At 43.4% G+C, this 21,373-nt stretch overlaps 1 protein-coding gene across 2 annotated transcripts in view; it reads left to right on the top strand.

Moving 5' to 3' along the window:
* Window positions 1-21,373, top strand: part of dlgap4 (DLG associated protein 4) — a 459,488-nt gene that overhangs the window by 334,068 nt on the left and 104,047 nt on the right. For both annotated transcript variants that reach the window (XM_062978819.1, XM_062978818.1), the window contains one exon: window positions 19,732-19,949. In XM_062978819.1, coding sequence (XP_062834889.1) covers window positions 19,732-19,949 — 218 coding nt within the window. The remainder of the gene's footprint in view (window positions 1-19,731; window positions 19,950-21,373) is intronic.

The raw sequence follows: 21,373 nt of genomic DNA, 5'->3' as shown, positions 1-21,373 counted from the left end.
CACTATTCCTTTCCACCTGACTCCAAGGAAGCCCCTCGGATGCTGAACCAGTGCCTGGCCGCTGTGGCGGACTGGATGAGGAGGAACAAGCTGAGGATCAATCCTGACAAGACAGAGGCCCTCCTGGTCAATCGTGCGTCGGATCGGGGTATTGGGTGGCAACCTATGCTGGACGGGGTTGCACTCCCCCTGAAATCACAGGTCCGCAGTTTGGGGGTCCTCCTGGATTCAGCGTTGACGCTTGAGGCTCAGGTGTCGGCGGTGGCCGGGAGGGCCTTCGCACAACTCAAACTTGTGCGCCAACTGCGACCATACCTCGTGAAGTCTGATTTGACCACGGTGGTCCATGCCCTAGTTACCTCCAGACTGGACTACTGTAATGCACTCTACGTGGGGCTTCCCTTGAAGACGGCCCGGAAATTACAACTGGTCCAACGCTCGGCAGCCAGATTAATAACGGGGGCAAATTACAGGGAGAGATCCACTCCCTTGTTTAAGGAGCTCCACTGGCTGCCGTTCATCTTCCGGTCCCAATTCAAGGTGCAGACCATCATCTATAAAGCCCTGAACGGTTTGGGACCCACCTACCTCCGTGATCGTATCTCCTTCCATAAACCTGCCCGTTCCTTGCGATCATCCGGAGAGGCCCTGTTATCACCATTGCCTATATCCCAGGCTCGCCTTGTAAGCACAAGGGAGAGGGCCTTCTCTGCTGTGGCCCCCCGATTGTGGAACTCACTTCCCACTGAAATAAGGCAAGCTCCCACTCTGTTAGCTTTTAGGAGAGAATTAAAAACATGGCTCTTCCATTGTGCTTTCGGTGAGTAATGTCTGTCATATATCTCCGTATTACTCCCCTCCGAACTTCTATCCTCCAGATTACCCCTTCCAAATGTCCCTGCCCATAGTGGAGTACTTCTCTGTCCCTCTCACTCCGGGTTTTATCTTTGTGTTCAAGTGGCCTGCCCTTGATTTATAGTTTTTTTGTTTTTTTTTTCTTGATTTCTTGATGTTCTGTTTATTATTATTTATTGTATTTTAAATGGTGTTATGTTATGTTGTTCTTATATTTTATTATGTTGTATTGCTCTGGGCATGGCCCCATGTTAGCCGCCCCGAGTCCCCATTGGGGAGATGGTGGCGGGGTATAAATAAAGTTTTATTATTATTATTATTATTATTTAATAGGCTTTTCCTTAATACCTCCTTATTATCCAAGATATTTGCTTATCCAAGCTTCTGCCGGACCGTTTAGCTTGGATAAGTGAGACTCTACTGTACTTGAAAATTGCCTAGGGCTGGCCCTGAAGAAATCAAATTGTTTTATTCTAGCATGGTTTAAGGGCATCATTCTCTGTTTCTGACCACCCCCAGATGGGTAAAAATTTCAAGATGTCTCAGCTTTTGCTCCTGTATGAACCAGTTTTATCTTGGAGATCCATATCATATTTTTCTCACCCTAAAATAGAGATTCAGTATCCCTTATCCGAAATGCTTGAGAGGAGAAGTGTTTTGAATTTGGGTTTTTTTTTTCCAGATTTCAGATTACAAGGTCTGTGTGTATTTTCATATATGCATATAATGAGATGTCATGGAAATGAGGCAAAAGTCTAACCATAAAATTCATTTATGTTTTATATATGTTTTATACACATAGTCTGAAGGTAATTGTCTACAATAATTTTAATTGTTTTGTGCATAAAACAAAGTTTGGGTATCTTGAACCATCAGAACAATATTCCAGCCACAATTTTGCACAATTTTGTATTTTATGGAAGCTTCTGCCATTATCAAAGATTGAAATTAACTCAGTACTTTCCCAAGTGAAATATGTTGTTTGTGCATTTCTACTCTCCCAGACCCAGTAAAAATGGTCACAATGTAAACACAATTATTGTTTCCAGGACACAGATCATACAAGGGAAAAGGAATGCAATGCTTATCTAGTATATTACTGTTAAAGCCCATTTAGAACTTTAACAGTAATTCCTCATTTTTTAAAAAAATGAGGAGCAGGTATCAGTAGCACTTGCCAATTGCTTTAAAACAGTTTCTGAAATCTTGCATGAGTCTGAATGTAACAGATGTTTGAGGGGGCAGTAAAGGAAAGAAGGAGGAAAGGAAGCTAGGATATTTCAAGAAAGACCGGATGCATGAATATGCAGGTACAATCAAAACAAAAAGAACTGGAAACTTGAGAAGCAGCCTGGTTCAATGACATCAAATAAGAGTTTTTTTCCGAAACCAATAACAGATGGATTTCTTTTTAATCTCTTTTAATTCTCTCAGGGCCCTTCCACACAGCCATATAACTCAGAATATCAAGGCAGACCTTTGACCTGGAATACATATGGCTGTGTGCAGGCCTGTAGCGAGGGGGGGGGGGGTGTTAGGGGTTCAACCCCCCCCCCCCCCCCCGAAATTCTTCAGGTTATAAAAAAAACCTGGTTTACTCATGAATTTTAACTGGTTAACCAAATCCCCATGCTAAATCTATGAGACGCAAAACATTAACAGTCCCTCCAGGCACTATCTCAAGCAGATATTGACAGGTTTGTAGCAGGGGTGGGGGGTGCTAGGGGTTCAACCCCCACCCCCACCCCCAAAATTTTCAATTTAAAAAACCCGAATTTTTTTTCTGGCTATGGCCCTGGCTGTGTGGACTCAAATAACCCAATTCAAAGCAGATATTGTGGGGTTTTCTGCCTTAATATGCTGGGTTATATGGTTGTGTGGAATAGCCCACAGTCACCTTCACCACAGAGTGCAACAGAGTGTACCATTTGCAGCTTTCCACCTGTATAGAGTCAATCTAATGTCTGTTAGAAGAATTATCTGACCTTGATATGCCCAAGCCAGCCTCACATCTCTGCCTTTTCCATCCACTTTTGTCTCTTCTTGAGTACTCAAGAGATCTGGTACTTTTCCGGCTTTTCCTTTCTTCCTAGTTACCTTGTCCACTTAAACTGTGGTTAATTAGGAGAGAATTAAGCCCCTTCTACACTGTCATATAAAATCCTGATAATCTGCTTTGATAATCTGGATTGTATTGCAGTGTAGAAGGGGCCTGAGCAAGGTGCAGTCAAGATCTCCATGTAGTCCCAGGACCATAGGTTGTGTGCTCATGATTGATGCCCATTGTGTTGTAAGGTGTGGGAACTGTGCATCCTTTGGGGGGCTGTAAGGGTTTTGATATAAAATTATCTCCAAGCCCCCATTCTTCTAAATAATGCTACCTTGTAAGACACTGTAGTAAATGCATATTCTTAAAAATAAGGAGAGAGTGCAGGTCATATGTTTTACATAGCCCTTGGGAATCATTAGGGAAGTCCTTCGACTGCCTCTGGTGACTACAGTTCTCTCTCCCCCCCCCCCCATTTCAAAAATTCCCACTCATTTTTATGGTGGTTTTTCGCTTTCCAATTTGGCAAAGCTAACAAAAACTGACCATAAAAGCAGCATTTTACGTGTCTCACAATGACACAAAGACTAGCCCCAAATAGGCACTTTGATATGATACAGTGTTATTTTCAGTGCACCTGAAATGTGATAATGAAACTCAGGTGGTCAATCAGCTTTCACTCCTAAACAGTTGCCCATTCCTGTATTAAACCAGGTCAATTCCTGAAAACTTGTTGGTATTTTAAAGTCTTTGCATAGACACAAATAGTGGCTATTTTAGCCACCCCAGGAAGAGATTTCCAGAGGCTATTATTGGTTATTTGTTAAAATATGAAGCTGTAATAATGTTATACTGCAAAAGCAAAAGAATGAGTCAGGCTGGATCTACACTGCTCTTTATGCCAGGATATGATCTCAGATTATCTGCTTATCCCAGATTTTCTGGCAGTGGAGACTCATATCATCCAGTTCAAATCAGATAATCCGGGATCAGATCCTGGGATATAGGGCAGTGTGGAAAAGGCCTCAAAATGTAGTTGTTCTACCGATAACTTTCAACTAATATTTGTAAGGAAGTTCTGAGAGGAAGTTGGAGATGATTTTCTCCCAAAATGTTATGCAATTCTGCTATCCATTATAATTTATTTAATTATTGCAATTCTAAACTGCTTTTCTCACCCCTGGGGGACTCAAAGTGGTTTACAACATATGATGAATGGCAAATTCAGTGCCTCACATATATAAAAATACATCATATATATAAAATAGCAAATAATTGTAAATTAAAAATTTTAAAACTATAAAACAACAATAATCGACATTGACATAAGACATCATACATTAAAAACATTCAACATTAAACAATTGCATCAATCCCGGTGTTACTATTTCACTGCTTTGTTGCTGCTGTCACTCACCGAATGCTTGCTTTAATAGCCAGATTCTAAGTTTTCTAAATGCCAGGAGGGAAGGGGCCGATCTAATTTTGTTGGGAAGGGAATTCCACAGCTGCGGGGCCACCACTGAGAAGGCCCTGTCTCTTGTCCCCACCAGTTGCATTTGCAAAGACAGTGGGACTGAGAGCAGGACCTCCCCAGCAAATCTTAATGTTCTAGCTGAGTCATAGAGGGAGATGTATTCAGACAGGTAAGCTGGATAAGAGTCATTCATGGATTTATAGGCCAAAGCCAGCACTTTGAATTGTGCTCGGTAGTAGACTGGCAACCAGAGGAGCTGACGCAACAGGGGGGTTGTGTGCTCCCTGAACACTGTGCCAGCAAGGAACCTGGCTACTGCCCATTGGACTACTTGAAGCTTCCAGGCAAACCCCAAAGGCAACTCTACATAGAGCGCATTGCAGTAGTCTATTCAAGATGTAACCAGAGCGTGGACTACCATGGCCAAGTCTGACTTCCCAAGGTGTGCCGTCCGCCGGACAATAAAAAGCTATAAAACTGAAACGTGCTGTCCTTTATCCGGGCGAACTGCAAATCCCTATAAGCTGTCCTATAGATATTGAACGACTGAGTCTGGATAACTTCAAAAAAGGATGTTTATTCATACAAGGTTGTAAACCTGGCGCAGATCTTAAAGTTGCAGAAAATGAAACAAATTTCTATAGGTTTTAGTCACAGAATTATCCCTGGTTCCAGAAGGCAAAAGTGATTATAAAACCACTATACCCTAATCACGCTGCCTATATTAGAAGGAGAAACTCTTTCCTTCCCTATCTTTACAGCAAAGATTAGTTCTAGAAGCGATGGAATAACTCTGCTCCTCTAACTAGATTTCCTATTCCAGATCAATATAATTCAATACTTATCTAATTTGGATAGGCTTAGATTGGCCTGGTTTTGAGGATGATTTGTCCCAGTTAGCCTTGCACAGCTCCAGCACGTTGGAAGACTATAGCCAGAATGAAGCTCCAAAATGGAGACTAGACCCTGGTAAAAAGGGCGGTCCTAAGATGTTGCATTCTTTGACCAATCACTGCAAAGAAAACTGCAGCCAGCTCTTGCAGATTCCAAGCCATTTTTCCTAGGCTTTTGCAGCCAGAGGCTCAAACAAAATGTAAAGGAGGGAAAACAAACAAACGACCAATAGGTAAGGCAAACCATCGTCCTGGGGGACGGAACACTCCCCGCTAAATTCCCAGGATGTGGGAATTTACCAATCAAAAACATACAAACACCTTTGTATACACAACAATACAAACACTAGAACTTTAAACATCTCCAATAAGCAACACGAGGTCACTAATTGGTCTGTCCAAAATGGACACTTTGCCTCTGTTGCAAGTCTTTAATTGAACTTTCCTGACCTTACCGTCCGGGCAAGGAAAGGTCTTTAATACAATGCCCATGGGCCACGCATGGCGGGGCAAGTCTTTGTCCTTTAACAACACAACGTTGTTAACCTCAATGTTGTCCTGTGGGCTTTGCCAGATTCTTCTAGCTTGAAGCTGGCTTAAGTACTCAGCTTTCCACCTTTTCCAAAAGTGGTTGGCCAAGGACTGCACCTGTTTCCACAGGGCACGGTGAGTTCCGTCCGGAACTGGCAACATGACGTCCTTCCATCCTGGCACCTTTTGTGTCAAAATAAGTGCAGGAGTCAGTGGTTGTAAGTTCTCAGGGTCACTGGTAAGGGGAACCAGCGGCCGGTTGTTGATAATTGCGGTAACTTCCGCCATAAGTGTCACCAAAACATCATGCGTCAATGACCTATGACTCAAAAACATGGCATTAAGGATTTTGCGACTAATACCAATCATCCTCTCCCAAACACCACCCATATGGGAGGCGTGAGGAACATTGAAAGTCCACATAATTTGTTCAGTATTCGTAAAGTTCTGAACCTTTGGGTCTCTCCCAAACCTAGACACACAATTGAGTTCTTTGGTCGCACCTACAAAATTGGTGCCACAGTCCGACCGAATTGACTTAATTGGCCCTCTGAGGGCTATGAACCTTTTCAATGCGTTTAAAAATGATGAAGTGTCCATCCCTTCTATGACTTCTATATGGACAGCTCGTATTACTAAACAAGTAAACAAAACTGCCCACCTCTTGTTATTTACAACACCACCCCTGGTTTTCCTAGTGACAACCTCCCAAGGACCAAACACATCGATTCCCACATGGGAAAAGGGTGGGTCTGTCAAAGTCCTATCCTGAGGTAGTTCTGCCATCAACTGACTTTGACAGTTTCGTCTGAGTCGCCGACATTTGACACATTTGAAAATACAACTGTTGACCAACCTTTTGGCATTAACTACCCACAGACCTTCATTTCTAAGGGCTGCCTCAGTTAGAGTTCTACCCTGATGATGGATCCTTTCATGGTGATGCCGAACGAGCAGCAATGCAGTGTGACTATTAGGGGGTATGATGATGGGGTTTTTTATGCACGCCTTGAGTTTAGCTTTGGCTAACCTTCCTCCAACTCTCAAAATACCCTCCTTGTCTAGAAATGGGTTTAACTCATTTAGAAGACTTTGATTAGGGATGTTGAGCCCTTGCTCTAGCCTAGCTATTTCCTGCTTGAAAGCAGATCTCTGCACTGACTTGAATATGACGCTCTTAGCCTTTATCATATCCTGGACCTGTAAAGGCTCACTATCTTTGCAAGCTAAACGATGTATAAGCCTAGCTACTGCTCTAAGAAGACTGTGCCACTCCGAAAAACGTTCAAAACGGTGTGGTTCCAGGCAAGATCTTTGGCCCATCTTGATTTCTGTGGTTGATTTGCAGGCTTTCACCTCTGCACTTCGTGAGACTTGAGCATTCATAATGTCCGAAAACCTTTGCTCATCTTTCGAGAGCGCTGTGGCTTCGTCTCTCTCAGAGACTTTGAAAATGGAGGAATACTCTGGAGTTATTGCTTGGCAGTAGACTGAGATGTGACTTAGGCAACTGCGCACAAGTGTAGGACGTCCACCTTTAAGCACCTGTGCTTGATTGGAGTCCAACGACGATGGTGGGTGCATCTTGTTTATGCACACTGGGCCTGTAACTGTCCAGCCTAGTGGTAGCAGCTGAGCAATGGGCGCCCCTGGAGGTCCCTTAACTTGGTCGTTCACATAGAACAAGTTCGGACAGTCCGCACCAAGCAGAAGGGCAATGTCCACATCTGGACGGAAAGCAGGTATGGCATTCTTTAATCGTCGCAAATGTGGATGAGCCTCCACAACTTCTCTAGTTACAATCTGCCTTTTGTTCCGGGGAATAGAGGAACACTCAATGAGGTCTGGTAACTCGAACAGTCTCTTCTGGTCACAAGAGGAGACAACAAAGCCGGATGCTATGCGACCCTGCAACTTCTTCTTCCCTACACAGGTGGACATGGTGTAGTCGACCGTCTGGGTTTTTATGTCAAACAGTTGGAAAAACTCTGGAGTCGCCAGGGAGGCGTCGCTTTGTGAATCCAAAGCCACGTAAAGTCTCTTTTTAAGCCAAGGTCTTCTGGCTGGATATACATCTGCTAGGCAGATGGGATGGCAGACTCTGAACTGGTGCACGTCAGAGCATAGTTCAGTACAGGCGACCGATGGGGCATCCTCCTGCATCCGTGACGCGGTCTGCATGTTGGTGGCTTCAGTAGATGACCCTTCTTTGGAAGACGTGTCCCCTTTGGCGCGGGAGACAGCGTCAGAGTTGTGCATCGCGGTGCAATGCTTAAGGCTGTTACACCTTGCGCATTTGACGTCCTCTTTGCAGTTGGATGCAAAGTGAGGAGTTGCTCCACAGCACCTAAAACATATGCCCAGCTTCTGTACAATCTGTTGTCTTTCTTTATAAGTCTTCTTGCCAAATTCCCGGCAGTTGGCCAAACTGTGAGGCTTTTGGTGAATGGGGCAGAGCACCTCCTTCACCTCTGACTTGGATTCGTTGGCCCTGTGCTGAGTTTCAACAGCCTTAACACTAACCGGTCTTTTGGCCTCTCTGGATGGTTTTTTCTCCACTTTAGGTGCCTTCTCTGGCTGGGTCCCTTGGTATAAGGTGGGGAGGCCCGTCTGCGGATCATTCCTTTCTCTGGCCGCCCTGGTGATGAACTGGACCAAATGAGAAAATGGAGGGTATGCCTGGGAGTGGGCCTCCTTGTAGTTGAAGACCTCCTGTCCCCAGCATTCTTGCAAAGTGAAGGGCAGCTTGGTCAAGATCTGCCTCTGGGACAGGTGCTGATCGAGGCACTTCAAACCGGGCAGTTCTGGATTCTCCTTGGCCGACTCTAATTCCGTAAGGAGATCGCTGAGGTCCCACAAGAGTTTGAAGTCTTTGAGTTTCAAAGCTGGGAACCTTTGGAGCTTGTCCATAAGAGATGCTTCAATCTCTGTGCTGGCCCCATACCTCTGCTGCAACCTGGCCCAGGCCTTTTCCAGGGCTTTGTCGGGATCGGCTACGTGGGCTGCGTAGATCTTCTTAACTTGTGAGGATGAGGCTGGGCCCAACCATGCAGCCAGAAGAGTCAGTTCTTCCTCAGGCAATAACTTTAAGTCTCTGATTGCTCTCTGGAAGGTGGCCTTCCAGAGAAGAAATTCCTCAGGCTTGTCCGAAAACTTTTCGACACCCTTGTCCTTAAGATCTCTTCTGGGGCTTCTGATGATGGAGACAAGCTGGGACTCTGGCGTCGAAGGGAACAATTGAGGAGTTTGCTGTTGTGGAGTGGACTCCCACCGTGCACCTTGCGTCAACCTTTGGCCTCTTGGAGGGATGACATCGACCACTGACGAATCGGTGGCTCCCTGTGCAGCTGTCTGTAAGGGCCAACTAGCACTTGGCCTTGAGGCCCTGATTGACTGACCTAGGGATTTAGCAGGAGGCACAGGTAGCTCGGGCAAGGGTGAGCTCCCCGCTATGACGCTCTGCTCTGCAGGAAACTCAAAAGTGACTTTGGGGCCCTGCTCTGGGTAAGGAGAGAAGTCTTCCTGTTCCTCATCCGAAAACTGGCTGTTTAAGCTATTAAGATGCACAAGCACCTTGGAAGAAGGGTCCTGTATTGGTAACTGGCTTACATTTTCTTCTGTGAGTGGCTCAATTAGGGCCTTGGCCAAAGTCTCAGCCCTTACCCTTTTGGCTGCGGCATCCATCTTTATTCTAAGCATCTCTATACGAGCCTGTTCTATTTGCATTTCGCTTTGTCTTTGGGCCTGTTCCATTTGCATTTCGCTTTGTCTACGGGCCTGTTCTATTTGCATTTCGCTTTGTCTACGGGCCTGTTCTATTTGCAGTCGTTGCTCTTCTTCTTTAAAGGGAAGGGTGAGATCAGCTGCCTTAGCATCAGCCTCCGCCCCCGCTACCTTGCTCTTTAGCTCTAGACGTGCAGCCTCCTTAATGTGCAAGGCAGCTAGGGAAGAGATGGCACTCCCAGCAGCAGAAGACTTGCTAGAGTGGCTATGTTTAGATGATGCACACTCCCTTAGTTTAGATACCTGGCTAGAGCGGTTGGACTTAAGACTAAGTGCCACAGCAGGTGATTTTAAAAGATTGGTCTCATGGCTGCTTAAGGAAGACTGATTTCCTTTTGGCTCAGACCTTAGATTAACAGATGGAGAACTAAATTCCAAGGCATCTAGAATTGCCCTCACCTTATTTTCTTTCTCATTAGTGTCAGCTAAGACACTCACTATTTCTAACTCTGAATCCTTGGCGTTAATGCGCTCGAGGACCTGGACTATCTTAGACACCAAACCCCTCCAAATACCGAAGGTCTCTTCAAGGTCTGTCTGTAATATGGATGGCACCCTTGTAATACCCAAGCTCTCAATTCTGTCCATTAATGTTACAATTCGCTCCCATGCCGAACCTAACCTCACATGGAGGAGCTCCTTTTCGTCTATTAGATGGGCTAGCATTTTGGCTGAAGGGTGCTTTATCCTTTGGGGCCTTTCATTCCTACTTTCAGCCTCAGAAGGAGGTATACCATCTGTATCATCTTGAAATTGCATAGACATTATGTATTCTTAATAGCAAGTAAATTTACAACAAAAGCAAATACAACATACCAGCAAGTAAATTTACAATAAAAGCAAATGCAATATATAATACAATGCACAACACTTAACCATAGCAATATATATCACTAAGTAACTATACTTTACAAAGATTGTGACCTTTGGCGCCAGATTTTAGTGGGCAAGCTGCAAAATGCCAACTGACAGCAACTTGCCACTTGATACCTCCCTTGCCCGAGTGACGTAAACTGCCAAAATGGCGACTTCGCCAAATTTTCAAGCACCTCGTGCTCTGCGGCTCGAGGCCTGCCGCCGAAGGAGCACCGAGGCTGGCTTTGGAAAGGAGGAGAGAAGAGACGCCTCCTCCCCGCTGTGAAGGGAGGTCACCACCGCAGGACGATGAGGCAGGTCACCACCGCAGGACGATGAGGCAGGTCACCACCGCAGGACGATGAGGCAGGTCACCACCGCAGGACGATGAGGCAGGTCACCGCCGCAGGACGATGAGGCAGGTCACCCCCGCAGGACGATGAGGCAGGTCACCACCGCAGGACGATGAGGCAGGTCACCACCGCAGGACGATGAGGCAGGTCACCACCGCAGGACGATGAGGCAGGTCACCACCGCCGGACCATGAGGCAGGTCACCACCGCAGGACGATGAGGCAGGTCACCACCGCCGGACCATGAGGCAGGTCGAAGCCGGCCGAGTGCTCCGGCCGAACTCGCAGCAGCGTTGCCAGGCCTGTCCAGGTTCTAGCCTGGTTCTGGTGGGCTTCACGCCTCAGAGCCAGCCAAAGAACTGTCGCTGGTGCTCCGCGGCTCGAGGTCTACCGCCGAGGGAGCCCTGGACGTTGCTGGGAACTGCACAGCCTGTGCAAACCCAGAAAGCCACTGGGCCACGTGCGCACACGCGAGCCAAATAGCAAGGAAATAGAGCCCCACTATTTGACTCCTTCAGGTCTGAGAGCGGGCTCCACTGCCTCAGACGCTGGTAGAGTCTTTAGGTATGCAGACTGAGCTCAGGCGGAAAAGCCGCGGCCTATACTAAACTTCCTAAACTATAAAAAACTATAGGCTGTGCAAGCTAGCTCAAGCGGAAAAACCGCTGATCTACCTCAAAACTGTGCTGTCCGCCGGACAATAAAAAGCTATAAAACTGAAACGTGCTGTCCTTTATCCGGGCGAACTGCAAATCCCTATAAGCTGTCCTATAGATATTGAACGACTGAGTCTGGATAACTTCAAAAAAGGATGTTTATTCATACAAGGTTGTAAACCTGGCGCAGATCTTAAAGTTGCAGAAAATGAAACAAATTTCTATAGGTTTTAGTCACAGAATTATCCCTGGTTCCAGAAGGCAAAAGTGATTATAAAACCACTATACCCTAATCACGCTGCCTATATTAGAAGGAGAAACTCTTTCCTTCCCTATCTTTACAGCAAAGATTAGTTCTAGAAGCGATGGAATAACTCTGCTCCTCTAACTAGATTTCCTATTCCAGATCAATATAATTCAATACTTATCTAATTTGGATAGGCTTAGATTGGCCTGGTTTTGAGGATGATTTGTCCCAGTTAGCCTTGCACAGCTCCAGCACGTTGGAAGACTATAGCCAGAATGAAGCTCCAAAATGGAGACTAGACCCTGGTAAAAAGGGCGGTCCTAAGATGTTGCATTCTTTGACCAATCACTGCAAAGAAAACTGCAGCCAGCTCTTGCAGATTCCAAGCCATTTTTCCTAGGCTTTTGCAGCCAGAGGCTCAAACAAAATGTAAAGGAGGGAAAACAAACAAACGACCAATAGGTAAGGCAAACCATCGTCCTGGGGGACGGAACACAAGGTAAGGGCGCAGCTGGTGCACAAGTTTTAATTGTGCAAATGCCCCCCTGGCTACTGCCGAAACCTGAGGTTCCAGGCTCAGCGATGAGTCCAAGAGAACTCCCAAGCTGTGAACCTGTATCTTCAGGGGGAAGCTTTTTCTCTTTAAAAAAGGTAATAGAAAAACAAGAAGCAATGCCTTAAGTCCTGTAACAAGTTGGTTGTTTTCCAAGATTGCATGAGGTTTTTAGACAAATGGATCTAATTTACATATGTTTTAATTGTTATGATGTATTTTAATGATGTATTTTTATAGTTTTAATTGATTATATGTACTGTTTTTGTTTTATTATTATGTTCTTGGCATTAAATGTTGCCAACTGTTGTAAGCCGCCCTGAGTCCCCCCGGGCGAGAAGGGCAGGGTATAAATGCTGGAAATAAATAAATAAATTGCTACGAGTAATGGGTTATACTTCAAGCACTATAACTATGAGTAAGCAGCTGGTTAGTTTTCAAGCACTATCATATGTAGCAAGAACATTTTTTTAAAGTAATGTGGAAAAGGATTTGTGGGAAAGAATGACTTTGAAGATGCATTTTGAGAAAATAAGAGATAGGGATTCAGAGAGATTCAGCCATTCCAGGAAGCAAGTCAATGAATTCATATCCCACTTTTTCTCTGAGAAACTCAGTATATATCAGGTAAGACATTTTCTAAGGATGCAGGACTTCATCACTTTCCCAGGAACCTGAAGCACTGAACTCTCTCAGTTTTGTCCCCTATATTTCATCCTCCTGCAAAAAAAAAAAAAAAAAAATCCACAAGAGAAAAATGTTAAATCAAATCTCAATCTCTTTCTGCTTCTGAAGGCTATTTTTAACATCTCTTTACCTGATTTACGTCCTTATGGGGCTTTTCCCTTCATTTCAAATCCAGACGTTATCAGAAACACATTTCTTATTTTGAAAACTCGGGCCCCTTTTACACTGCCCTGTACCCCAGGATCTGATCCCAGATTATCTGTTTTAAACTGGATTACATGAGTCTCCACTGCCAGATAACCCAGGATAAGCAGATAATCTGGGATGAGATCCTGAGATATAGAGCCCTTCCAGACAGGCCCAATATCCCAGGATCTGATTCCAGATTTTCTGCTTTAATCTGGATTATATGAGTCCATGCTGACAGATAATCTGGGATAAACAGAAAACCTGTGATCGGATCCTGAGATATAGGGCCTGTCTGGAAGGGCCCATAGGGGCTGTGTGGAAGGGGCCTCTGAGAGCCCTAAAACAGGATGGGAGAAATGGAGAAGAAAGGCCAATTGTTCTCTACCATTTTGGTATAGACAATTCTTGCTAGAGAAATTATGGTATGGGAACTCTGAGAGGTGGCAGAAATGCCCTTAGGCCACATTTTGCCTATTCCTATGGTTCTCTTCCATATCCACCCCATTCTTGCACACAAGTCATCCAGAAAACATATGAAGTAGGTTATATATAAGGTAAGAGACATAATGGTGATCTAGTGAATATCATGACTGTGGATCATGGAACCTGGGGACTCCCTTACTCTGGCCCAGTGTTCAAATTTGCCTTTTCCAACCTGGTCATGTCATGTGTGGATGATGGGTGTTCCATCGTATTTGTGATATTCTGGGGTTGGGGGAGATCATTCTAACCATTGTACCATACGTCTTCTTAGGCAGCTTGCTTTTTCAAAAAGTCAGTCTCTGTTGTAGCCTCTTGTCAAATGTGCCCTCAGTGATAAACTTTTGTTTCCCAACATAATACTCATGCCAAACAGTTATGTGCAAAAGAAAAAATATGTGCATTCAGATTAGGATATTTCTCATGGAATACTAGCAAGGTGTTTTTCTTAAAATTAAGATGAATCTATCATAGAGATCAGACTTCTGATGCCTTGAACAGCAATATGGATGATATTTTAGCCTATACAGATTTGCATGCCATTGCTATTCCAGACTGCTGTGAGAGAAAAAATAGCTGTGTATTTGTCACTTGGGATTAATGCATTTTCCTAAGCAGGAGAAACTCGCCTGTAGAAAACAATCTTTAGACTAGCCATGAAATAAAGGTGGAAATTCCTGCTCAAGCTTCATGTAGCACAATTCAATGCATGTTTGTTTGAAAGTAGGTCAAACTGTGTGAAGTGAGGCTTATTTGTAGGTAAGAATAAATAGGAGTAAATCCTAAAAAGATAAATCAAGGGAAAATGTTAGATCCTAGGCAGATTACATAGAGTGTGATTGAGCCTGCAATCTTGGGCCTTTCAATAGGAATCACCCAAGCTTCAGAAAAAATATTTTTCAGTTGCAGTTCCCATTATCCTGCAAGCAGCATGATTAGTGGCCATAGGTACTGGAGAATCCTAGGAGTTTTATTCCCACAAAAGGTAATGTTCCAGGCTTTTGGAAATATTAATAATGTGCCTTCTAGAAATACCCCAACCTAAGTACAAGTTGAGTATCCCTTATCCAAAGGGCTCAGGATCAGAAGTGTTATGCATCTCAGTTTTCTTTGGCTTTTGGAATAGTTGTATTTGAAGATATTATGTACAAAATGAGATATCTTAGAGATGAGACCCAAGTCTCAACATAAAAGTTCATTTCAGTTTCATGTATATACTTATACAGTATATCTCATACATGTAACCTGAAGGTAATTTTATACACAATATTTTTAATCATTCTGCGCAAGTTTGTGGACATTGAACCATCAGGAAGCAAAGGTGTCACTATCTCAATTTTTGAATAAAAAATGCTTGACCTGTGCATTTTGAATAAGGAATGCTTAACCTGTTCAGGGGCTGCAGTGATGCAGCGGATTAAACCACTGGCTGCCAAACTTGCTGATCAGAAGGGCAGCAGTTCAAATCTGCAAGGCGGGCGAGCTCCCGCTGTTAGCCCCAACTTCTGCTAACAGTTCGAAAACATGCAAGTGTGAGTAGATCAATAGGTACAGCCCTGAAGGGAAAGTAACAGCGCTCCATGCAGTCATTCTGGCCACATGACCTAGGAGATATATATGGACAACGCTGGCTCTTTGGCCTAGAAATGGAGATGAGCACCACCCCCCAGAGTCAGACACAACTAAACTTAATGTCAAGGAGAAACCTTTACCTTTACTTTAACCTGTGCTGTGCTGTGCGTGTAACTGAAATGAGTGCATGTTGCGTCTCTGGTTAGCCCTGCTTCTCCCTTTACTCAGTGTTGAATTTAAGATTGTATGGTTTTTGAAGGCAAGAGACTGTATCTTGATTTCTGTTAACGTATTAATGAATTTGCTTACTTAGTACCAAGGCTTTCCACCAAAAAGGAACTTGCCAATCCACACTTGTGATTCACAGTTGGTGTACATCATTCACCCGAAGGGCACCAGATAAATAAATAAAATATCTTCTAGGACTGGCATGGGCAAACTTTGACCCTCCAGCTGTTTGGGATTGTGGGAGTTGAAGTCTAAAATGCCTAGAGGGCTGAAGTTTGCCCATGCCTGTTCTAGAAGGATACTGTGTATATTCTGATGAACATTTAGAAAGTGAAATGCAATTGGTGAAGCATTGGCCCTAATCATTCACAGTAGGAAAGAAATGAAGAAGACATTTCTCCATTCACTTCATAGAACTTCTGGCCTCAACCAATTCCCGATTATACCTGGCTGTGTTCTTTTCCCCCCATGAGGTTGGTCATGCAGCAGTGCCAATTGCCACTTTGAGAACTGCTTTTCATCTCCAGGCAGACAGTTTTCTTGATGTGAAATTAACAACTTGAAGCGGAGGCAAGCCAAAAGGATAAAAAGGGAGGGGAGGAAACTAATCTCCAGTCAGACGTGACTCTGAGGCAGCCCGGCATGAAAGTGCTTTCAGAAGGCTTGTGTCTCCTTCATTAGGAAAAGGTCAGAGCCAATCACCCCAGCGGTGATTTGAGGAGAACAAGATACAAGAATGTTATTAGGGTAATCTGTCACCAGAACCTTTTTGCTGTCTACAAACTCAGCTGGGAGATAGGACAGCATACACAATCCTATGATGCATATCTTCCATGTGTTATGGGCAAATCTGTCTTGCCTTTTGCTTTGGGCAAGAAAAGTCTTTTTCATTCTGAATGTGCATTCTCTGAATCTGAACAAATTCTTCAAACATGAAAAAAACTTCCATCCCATTCACATCTTTCAAATTCTGTAGGTCATGAAACAGATTGTGGTAGAACAGGATCAGATCTCGGAAAAGTTACTTCTTTGGCTGACAATTCTTAGTGTCTCTCAGCTGGCACAGACACTAGGCAAGATCAAGGGACATAATGTAGTCTTGCCGCCTTTGGTTATTTTCTGAATATGGCCCAAATCTCATATAATAAGGCTGCTTTTACCCTTGAGCAATACAGATGTTAAAAAATGTATGGGAAGAAAGTAGGATGTAAGTTCTGACAACAGTCTGGGCACTTTGAATCAACCAGTCAATCTGAAATAAAGATTTAATATGTGTACTCTTAGATTCAACTCTAAAACTATATATTCGAGTTTTAGCAGTACCCAGGAGTACCTTTGCAGAGTGAAGGTGCAAAACCCCATTTCTATGGTCCTTTCTGGAGGTGCAGATCTAGCCGTAGTGATTGAAGACATTGTTACCTGCAAGTTACTATCCCTACAGGACCTTATGACTTCCTTGTTTCAATAGATTCACCTAGTACCACTCTGTTTTCAGGCTTAATTTCATAATGTTGATTATGTCCTTTGAAACCTCTGTAATGTGAGAATATGCTCTTTGAAGGACCATATTCTTCTTATCTGGATTTTAAGATAAGGGGACTTATCTCAGTTCTGTCATCTTCATAAATAAATGTAGAAGGTGGAGTGAAAGAACAGAGACTTTCCTCAAGGCCACTTTTGAATTCTGGGTCTCCTTGCCAAAGGAGACAAAATTAGCCCTTTTTGTTGACCATCTGCTATCAGTGAAACAGGTGTTTTCCCCACCCCACCTGATGGCTTTGTTGTGTGCTTGTCAGTCTTTTTCTAGCTAGAGATTCTTAGAGTTTACCAAAACTGCAAACAATAGTATTATCTAGTGGCAGGCCAACATCAGCATTCCCTTGAGGAATATCTTAAATTCTGTGACTTTTGGAAGTTTATGTGACATGGAGCATACAAATGGCTTGATAATCATTTTGTATTTATTAAATACTAGCTTGGGGAACCCGGTGGTGCCCGGCTTATTAGAAGAAGGCATTGCTTGTTTTGGGATGTTAGGTAATATCACTGAAGTTTTGGTCCAGATCCATTGCTGGCTGGGTTCAGTGCTGTCTGGATAAGGATGAACGAGTCCCTTCGGGTGAGAAGGGCGGGATATAAATATTGGAAATAAATAAATAAATAAATAACTACAATTATCATATTCCCAGGGCAATCGCCCCCAAACTCTGCCAGTATTCGCAGTTGGTGATGTTGGGTCTGTGTGCCAAGTTTGGTCCAAATCTGACGTCATCTGGGTTCAGTGCTTTCTGGGTGCAGATGAACTACAACTCCCAAAATCAAGGTCCATTCCCCTAAACCCCTGCAGTATGTTCAGTTGGTCAAGGGGCTTCTCTGTGCCAAGTTTGATCCTGGTCATTGTAGGTAGGGATCACAGTATCGCTGGATGTAGGTGGACTGCAACTCCCAAAATCAAAGTCCATTCTCCCAAACCCTTTCAGTATGTTCAGTTGATCATGGGGCTTCTCTGTGCCAAGTTTGGTCCCAGTCCATTGTCGGTGGGGGTCACAGTATCAGTGAAGGTACTGCAAGTCCCATTATCCATGGCATGTTTGGTCCAGATCCATAATCAGTTGGGTTAAAAGTGCTCTCTGCATGTAGGTCAAGTACAACTCTTGTAAATCATGGTGAATTCTCCCCAAACCTCTTGTTCAGTTGCTGATCAATTCCTCTGTTAACTGTGTGCCATAGGAAAAGGTAGGAAAGGGTTAAGGTAGAGGCAGTGGGTGGGGTCATGCAAATTAGGGAACCCTGGGATGCCCATTCTGGAGGAAAAACAGAACATCTAGGATGAAATTGTCCCCACATGAAAGCCTTCACTGGGGGGGGGGGGGCAGAAAGGTGTTTGTGGAGGACACTGGCAGGGTTTGGGCTACATGTTCATGGCACTCACTATAACCTGCATGTCAGTGGAGGGAGGGCCACTGGTGTCTCCTGCTCAGTGGGAACTAGAGCTGTTGGTGAAGTTGGGAGGCTGTTTGTGTATGTGGACACCTCTGCCACATACACACATACACATTTTTCACTTTTATTATGTGTGTAGATAAAAATGTATGTAGTGCTACACTTTGTTTAGAGCAGTGGTTCTCAATCTATGGGTCCCCAGGTGTTTTGGCCTACAATCCCAGAATTCCCAGCCAGTTTACTAGCTGTTAGAATTTCTGGGAGTTGAAGGCCAAAACATCTGGGGACCACAAGTTGATAACCACTATTTTAGAGGAACATCATAACACCATATCCCATCGCCATTCTAGACATATCAAATCAATAGACATTTTATCGTATAAGGAACATCATTCATAATTAAGATACACAGTACTTGTAGTACAGTGGTTCTCATTGTGATGATCCCCAAACGTTTTGGCCTTCAGCTCCCAGAAATCCTAACAGCTGGTGAGCTGGCTGGGATTTCTGGGAGTTGTAGGCCAAAACACCTGGGGACCCACAGGTTGATAACCACTGTTGTAGTAGATCTCAATGAGAAACATCGTCTTACAAAATATTGAGACTCTATAACTTGTATTTCATCTATTAAAAGCTTTGGCACATCTCATGCAAGTATATGCATGCCTTTGGTTGAATTTCAGGACTTCCAGTAGATTGTAAGGCATCTATTTTCGCACACAATAAATTTCAGACACTTTTCAACTTAATTCAGGATTGTAGTACATTTACATGTATTGCATTCATTCAACATAATGATTGCTACAGAGAATGAAACACATTATATTTACATCTATGTTCTTTCTATCATATAAGTAGATAGCCTATTGCACCTATAAGACTCTTATTACAGTGACAAAAAGACAAATTCCTACTCCCCTGTTCAGAGAACTGAGGCTCTTACAGGTTACAAGCCTTTCAATAGCAATTTCTTTTAAATTTTATTATGATCTCTTTTATTGTGGCTTCCTTGTCTTTCTTTCTTTTTTATCAGTTGCATGTATTGCGTTAGGAGAATGACTATTTCTGTGTTTTCTCATTTTGTGTGTATCAGGGAATTTTATGGTTTGTTTTTATGTTGGTCTTTATGTGGTTTAAAGATGAGAAAAATACTTTTTTGTTTCAGGCAGCTTTTAAACATCTGATATGGGCTGTTGATGAAAGCAGCTAATAGCCGTGCTACCTAGAGATCCTAAAAGATTGTAGTTCCCCAAAATAACTTTTCCAAGTTCTGTACTAGGCAACGTTGTTTTTCAGTTATTCCTCGAGTTTCTACATTCTTCCATTCTGAGCCCATTTTTTTTGGTGACCACCTTCTATTCCCATGTTCTCTCACTTCTGTAGGTGCCTCAGGGAGACTGGAATAATACGTTGACTAGGGACAAAGACAATGAAATCCCATGTCGGCGCATGCGGAGTGGGAGTTATATCAAAGCCATGGGAGATGATGATAGTGAAGACTCTGAAACCAGCCCGAAGCCATCTCCAAAAACTGCAGCACGGAGGCAGAGTTACCTCAAGGCCACTCAACAATCACTGAGTGAGCAGAGCACCACTCACAGGTACGGGCTTCTAACCTCAGCACCTCCTTTGCCTTAACAAGAGTATCTACACCTTCAGCATCGTGAAAATAATGGCTCGATGAGCTACAACGAAGTTCCATCTTCATGATAGTTCATGATGGCCATGATGATATAAGGCAGTGGTTCTCAACTTGTGGGTCCCCAGATATTTTGGCCTTCAACTCCCAGAAATCCCAGCCAATTTATCAGCTGTTAGGATTTCTGGGAGTTGAAGGTGAAAACATTTGGGGACCCACAGGTTGAGAACCACTGATATAAGGACTAGTGTAAAAAAATACTTCTTTTTAAAAAATCCCTAGTATCATCAATTGAATACTACTAGTACTTGCAGTCTCATCTGTCTGTATCTAACAAAATATGTCCTTTTTAGTAATTTTCTAAGTCCTCCAGATGATTCTATGGCAGGCATGGGAAAACCTCAGCCCTCCAGATGTTTTGGACTTCAACTTCCATCATTCCTAACAGCCTGAGGTCCTTTCTTTTTCCCCTCAGCCACTTAAGGCTGTTAGGAATGGTGGGAGTTGAAGTGCAAAACACCTAAAGGGCCGAAGTTTGGCCATGTCTGTTCTATGGTATGCTTCCAACAGAAGTTACATAGAGCTGCATTGGTGGACCTAGAAAGTTCCTATAGAGGAAACCTAGGAATTCTCTAGGTCCTCCAGCATGATACTATGGTAACTTCCAGAGGAAGCTATTCATTTCAATACAGTTCATTGTTATCCACAGTTTCCTGTTTCCATGGTAAGTGCATTTCATCAACAGTGTTTTAAATACTTCTTTCATCCAAACTGGTCCATAACAATTTGGCCCCCAATACAAGGAATGGACTGGTAATTAAGACAGTCTGCTATTCTTCATATTAAAGTAATAGAACACTAAGATTACCTACATATTGTTTCCAACCTTTGTCCTGTCTTCCTCTAATCTGCTCTCAGAGTAGAATGTGTGCGGGGAGGTCTTGGTTTTTTGTTGTTTTTTACAAAAATGTCCACCACAAATGTAAAAACAAAGGCTTCAGGGGCATTCTTGATGGCTGTGATAGTCAATAAAGAAAGACACCTGTCTTTCAATTTATAGAAAACAGAAAGAAAACAAGACCTAACGCCATCTGCTGTCCACTCATCATGACTTTTGTTTTTCTGTGTAGATAATCATTTTTGAGAACCCAGATCAGGACTCCTGAATGTCAGCATAAAACCGTAGAGAGCTATACTACCCAACGAATCACAGAAATATTTAATGCAGTTATTATCAAAACTATGAACAACTACACAGTACCTGGAATTGAAGTCTTAAAATATTAATATTATAATAAAACTTTATGTATATACCACTCTGTCTCCTCGAGAGGACTCAGGGCGGTTTCCAACATGAACATAAAAGACATTCAATTGTAAAAAAAA

This window comes from Anolis carolinensis, chromosome 4 (assembly GCF_035594765.1).
Source record: "Anolis carolinensis isolate JA03-04 chromosome 4, rAnoCar3.1.pri, whole genome shotgun sequence".
NCBI lineage: Eukaryota > Metazoa > Chordata > Lepidosauria > Squamata > Dactyloidae > Anolis > Anolis carolinensis.
This window is presented reverse-complemented; position numbering and strand designations above follow the sequence as displayed.